Genomic DNA, 6000 nt, shown 5'->3' with positions numbered 1-6000 from the left:
GACCAAGCCATCCGAAGTCAGCACAACCGAGAATACTTCTTCTCCTCCTCCATCCCCCTTTTTCAAACCTGCACTCTTTTCTACCTTTCATGAAGCTACAGGTCCCTTTGAATCATTGCTTATGACTTCTCCCACTCCACCCAGGGACGGGCTACTTTTCTGTGCCCCAGAAAAATGGAAAAAAACACAATTTTTGACGATTCTGCATCACTAACCTGTGGCCTAGTACTTAACCTTTCTCACAGTGGTATCGAATCACATCTTTCCAAAACTAATTGTTTGATATATGGTCAGTCAAATGGTTACCTAAAACTATCCTCCAATAATTAATATGGAAAACATCTAACCAATCTTCCTCGGCCTTTCTAAGCACCCACGTGTCAGACACATATATTACTATTGTCATTATCATGGCTTCCAATATTCTAATCTTAGATCGAAGACATAGCTTCTTATTCTTCCAGGTGTTTTCAGCTGGGAAAAAAATAACTCGCACCTTGGCTACCTTACTTTTCCAATTAACATTGCATTCACCATTTTTACTGACAACTCTAGAAAGAAATAAAGAAGCAAAAACAAAGAAGAAAGAAGAAGTAAAAACAAAGAGGGAACACTTTGATTTTTACTTTGCAAAAATAAAGATCAGGTTCAGGATTATAAATAATTTATTTTGGGTTAATGTTGTTCCTTCAAGGGTTTAATATTTTGCCCACTGATTCATTGGTATTTTTTTTTTAAACTATTACCTTTGAAAATCAGCCTCATTCTTCATTTTTATCTATATGCTTGTACAAAGGAGAGGTAATTTGTTCTTCACAATTATTTGTATTTTTACTAGTTATAGAAATCAGCATATTCAAATCTACTAAAATAACATGAACTGCCCAAAGCAAAATGATTATCATTGCTTTACTGCAACTGATATCAATAAATTATTTCACTCATAATAAAAAACTTCCTTTTACAAGCACTACACGATTATTCGACCAATGAAGCTTCGCTTGTTGGGTCCTAATGAAACACCACCAGGGGGTTCCAATTGGGTGTTTGGGAGATGAGTGGGTTCAATTGCCTCTCCTCCATAGTCAATACCGCACCTCCAAACATTTTCGTGAATTGGCACCCCTGAACACCAGAAATGCTGCAGGCAATGCACTAAGCTACACAATACACAAAAAACAATAGTATAACTTTCGTAATGTTTCTATATTAGTTAACAGGCACAAATACCCACTGATTGAATTCTTTGCGCTTCCATGTACTCATACACATCACGAAAATATTCCAATCCGTTCATATACTCTTTAAATATGACAAAGTCTCTCAAGTCAGCTGTAGATTGCGAAGAAGGATCCCTGTCTGATTCTGGCATTATATCCCTTTGTTGATCTTTAGGTTTTTGGAGCTCTTCCTCCCATAATGCCAATTGTACCGTGCACAGTAGCTAAAAACATATTTTATGTTATAATTGCTAATTAGTTGACCTCTCACATTTTTCTATACAGTTCATGATAATAGTAAATGAAATTCTAAAACAAAAGAAGTTGAAGAAGAGAAAGTGAAAATTGTACCACCTAGTCCTGAATGCTCACGGGTCTTTAGGTTTTTCAAGCAACAAACTGCGAAAGTATGTGTCGTAGGTACGTAGTTGGTGTCGAGGGTGTCTTTGGTTTTTTGTTTTTTTTTATTTGTTTCACAAGGGGTGGTCGTGCAAAACCAATCGTAACAAATCCTTGAGAGAAGTCTAATTCTAACAGAAATCATGAGTTTTAGAGTTATTTTTGAAAGCTAAAATAATGGGAGGGCTATAAGACACCCTCAAATATTTTTTTTGTCCACAGGGACACGTACACGTGCCCCTTGTTTCGTCCATAGGGCACGGATGTTTGTAGATGATTAGATTTCTTCCAAAACATGACTACCACAAGCCTAACTTCCGCATTTTAGACTAAAGCTATAAAACAATAAAAAAAAAAAAAAAAATATATATATATATATATAATAAGGATGGTAAAAGAAAGGACAGATTCATAAGTCGACCAGGCGGCTTCTGGTAAAAAAAAACAACATAAAGATATGAAAATTAGCTTATTTTACACCCAAAGATTTGTAAATAAATCTTTGAAGAAAGTTAGTCTTGTAATGCATCGATATATTCAAGATCTCGCTTATTATTTTGTCAAGATTATCTTTGGGTTTAAAGGAATTTCGGGGAAAACACCTTGCATTATGCAAATAAGCAATTACAATTGAAAAGTTGCACCTTTCAGCCAATGAATTGCATTAGAAAGGTGAATGCGAGGTGAAAGTGTTATTCCTTGTTGGAATTTAAATCAAACAGTTCGTGGTAACGAGCTGTAAGTAAGGAGCGACCCGGCTCAATGGTAACTGAAACTCTAAAAAACGGAATTTTGATACCAATAGATGCATCAAAAGAATCAGATTTTAATTCTGATTTCACATATATAAGTTTCATCAAGTTGAATTGTACCCATCAAAAGTTACGCGCCTGAGAAAATTTGGCTGATTTTCAAAAAAAAGAGTAAAGACCCCCTAAAAGCTATAGAACCTTAATGAAAATCACACCATCATATTCAGCGTATCAGAGAACCCTACTGTAGAGGTTTCAAGCTCCTATCTACAAAAATGTGGAATTTTCCATTTTTTGCCAGAAGAAAGATCACGGATTCGTGTTTTTTTTGTTTTTTTTTCTTTTCCCCAGGGGTAATCGTATTGAGCCAGTGGTCCTAGAATATCGTAGGAGGGCTTATTGGAAAGAAAATTAAAAGTTCTAGTGCCCTTTTTAAGTGACCAAAAAAAATGGAGGGCAACTAGGCCCCCTCTCACGCTCATTTTTTTCTCAAATTCACCCAATTAAAATTTTGAGATAGCCATTTGCTTCAGCATAGTCGAAAATCTAATAAATATATCTTTTAGGATAACTTAATCCCCCACAGTTCCCAGGGGAAGGGCTGCGAGTTATGAACTTTGCCCATTGCTTACATATTGTATTGGTTATTGGGAAGTATACAGGCATTTTCAGGAAGGATTTTTTCTGAGGGGGGGGAGGGGGGAGGGGTGGGGGGTCTGGAGGAGGGGGTTACCTTGGAGAATCTTTCCGTGGAGGATGTTTCTTGGGGGTAAGGGACATTTTTATGAAGGGGGTGCCGGATTTCCAAGCATTATTTAAAAAACGATCAGAAATTAAATAAAATAAAAAAAAGTTTTTTCAACTGAAAGTAAGAAGCAACATTAGAACTGAAAACAAACAGAAATTATTACGTTTATGAGTGGGTTCTCCCCCAAGTCAATACCTCGCTCTTTACGCTACATTTTTTTTTAGTGCTTTCAAAAGAGCTATCTGTTCTAATTAAACGGCCTTTGTGATTCAGGGGTTTGTGATTTAATTTTTTTTTTAACTTTTAACGTAAAGAGCGTGGTATTGACTAAGGGGAGAACCCCCTCATATACGTAATAAACTATACGTAATAAAGAAAAAAACAATAATAAAAAAAAGCGATACGGTTCAATAGTAATCGAAACTTTTATAAACGGAATTTTGATGTCAATAGATGTATCAAAAGAATGGGCCTACAATGCTGATTCTAAATATATTAAATAAAAAAAACAAGTTTTTTAAACTGAAAGTAAGGAGTGACATTAAAACTTAAAACGAACAGAAATTATTCCATATATGAAAGGGACTGTCCCCCCTCAACGCTTTAATCTTGATGCTAAAGTTTTTTATTCTTTTGAAAAATAAAGTTTCGAGACAGAGTCAAAATGTATTGCAAAGAGTGAGGCGATGAGACTGGGACAGCCCCATTCATAAAACGACTATTTCTGTTCGGTTTCAGTTTTAGTGTTACTTCTAACTTTCAGTTTAAAAAACTTGTTTATTTGATTTAATTTCTGATCGTTTTTAGTTAATGCAGCTTTTATTTTGGCTCACCGTCATTGAATAATATACGAATACTTCTGTATTCGTATATTTTTCTTCTGGCAAAAAATACAAAATTGCAGATTTTTGCAGATATGAGCTTGAAATCTATATAATAGGGTTTTTAGATACGCTGAATCTGACGGTTTAATTTTCATTAAAATTCTTTCACTTGTAGGGGATGTTTCCCCCCTCTTTAAAAAATCAGGTAAATGTTCTCAGGCTCGTAGCCTTTGATGAGTAATACTAAACTTAATAAAATTTATATATTTAGAATCAGCATTATAAGCCCATTCTTTTTATAAATTTATTGACAAAAAAATTCCGTTTTTAAAAGTTTCGATTACTATTGAGCCGTATCGCTTGTTTTTTTTTATTGTTTTTTTTTTTATTACGTATACGTTATTACGTATATGAGGAGGTTCTCCCCTTAGTCAATACCACGCTCTATACGTTAAAAGTTAAAAAAATTTTTAATTCACAAACCCCTGAATCACAAAGGCCGTTTAATTAGAATAGATAGCTCTTTTGAAAGCACTAAAAAAAAAAAAACTGTAGCGTAAAGAGCGAGGTATTGACTTGGGGGAGAACACCCTCATATACGTAATAATTTCTGTTCATTTTAAGTTCTAATGTTGCTTCTTACTTTCAGTTGAAAAAACTTGTTTTTTTTTAAATTTAATTTCCGATAGTTTTTTAAATAATGCTTCAAAATCCGGTGCCCCCTTCATAGAAATGTCCCTTACCCCAAAGAAACATCCTCCACGGAAAGATTCTCCCGAGTAAGCCCCTCCTCCAGCCCCAACCCCCCTACCAGAAAAAAATTCTTCCTGAAAATGTCTTTATACTTCCCAGTAACAAATACAATATGTAAGCAATGGGCAAAGTTCATAACTTGCAGCCCTTCCCCTGGGAACTGTGGGGGACTAAGTCATCTTAAAAGACATATTTATTAGATTTTCGACTATGCTGAACAAAATTTCCAATTATAATTATCTCAAAATTTTAATTGGGTAACTGAGAAAAAAATGAGCGTGGGAGGGGGCCTAGTTGCCCTCAGTTTTTTGTTGGTCACTTAAAAAGGGTACTAGGACTTTTAATTTCCGTTCCAATGAGCCCTCCTACGATATTCTAGGACCACTGGGTCGATATGATCACCACTGGAAAAAAAAAACAACAAAAAAACAAAGAAACACGCACCCGTGATCTTTCTTCCGGCAAAAATACAAAATTCCACATATTTTTAGACAGGTGCTTGAAAAATTTACAGTGGAACTTTCTTGTACGCTAAACATGATATTGTGATTTTCATTAAGGTTGTATAACCTTTAGGGGGTCTTTCCCCCCTTTTTCGAAAATAAGCCAAATTTTCTCAGGCGCGTAACTTTTGATGGGTAAGATTAAACTTGATGGAACTTATATTTTTGAAATCAAAATTAAAATTTGATTCTTTTGATGTATCTATTGGTATCAAAATTCCGTTTTTTAGATTTTCGGTTACCATTGAGCCGGGTCGCTCCTTACTTACCGTTCGTTACCACGAACTGTTTAAAAAATTTTATTAAGTTTAGTATTACTCATCAAAGGCTACGAGTCTGAGAAAATTTCCCTGATTTTTTAAAGAGGGGGGAAACATCCCCTACAAGTGAAAGAATTTTAATGAAAATCATACCGTCAGATTCAGCGTATCAGAAAACTCTATTACATAGGTTTCAAGCACATATCTGCCAAAATCTGCTGTAACTTTGTATTTTTTGCCAGAAGAAAAATATACAAATATAGAAGTTCGTTACGTAAGTTACTTTGTAAATCACGTCAGAACCAAATTTAGAGACAGCCATTTAGCAAAAGAAAAGTAAAATTTTTATACAAATTTTGCTTACTTATTCAATGACGGTGAGCCAAAATAAAAGCTGCATGAACTAAAAAAAGATCAGAAATTAAATAAAAAAAACAAGTTTTTTAAACTGAAAGTAAGGAGCGACATTAAAACTTAAAACGAACAGAAATTATTCCGTATATGAAAAGGGCCGTCCCCTCCTCAACACCTCGCTCTTTAC

General features: G+C 34.7%; 2 protein-coding genes across 3 annotated transcripts in view; one reads left to right on the top strand and one right to left on the bottom strand.

The window, feature by feature from the left end:
• LOC148941115 (trypsin-1-like) overlaps positions 1-6000 on the top strand; it is a 433373-nt gene that overhangs the window by 180460 nt on the left and 246913 nt on the right. The window lies entirely within an intron of this gene.
• LOC148941116 (uncharacterized) overlaps positions 754-6000 on the bottom strand; it is a 171309-nt gene continuing 166062 nt past the window's right edge. The window contains exon 4 of one of the 2 annotated variants that reach the window (XM_089104301.1): positions 754-1444. In XM_089104301.1, coding sequence (XP_088960427.1) covers positions 1214-1444 — 231 coding nt within the window. In that variant the 3' untranslated portion in view covers positions 754-1213. The remainder of the gene's footprint in view (positions 1445-6000) is intronic. The other variant, XM_089104302.1, reaches the window with a different exon arrangement.

The sequence above is a fragment of the Artemia sp. Qi Xiang Cuo genome, chromosome 18 (genome assembly GCF_049724085.1).
Source record: "Artemia sp. Qi Xiang Cuo chromosome 18, ASM4972408v1, whole genome shotgun sequence".
Lineage (NCBI taxonomy): Eukaryota > Metazoa > Arthropoda > Branchiopoda > Anostraca > Artemiidae > Artemia > Artemia sp. Qi Xiang Cuo.
The sequence above is the reverse complement of the archived record's forward strand: the minus strand, read 5'-3'. Positions and strand labels throughout refer to the sequence as shown.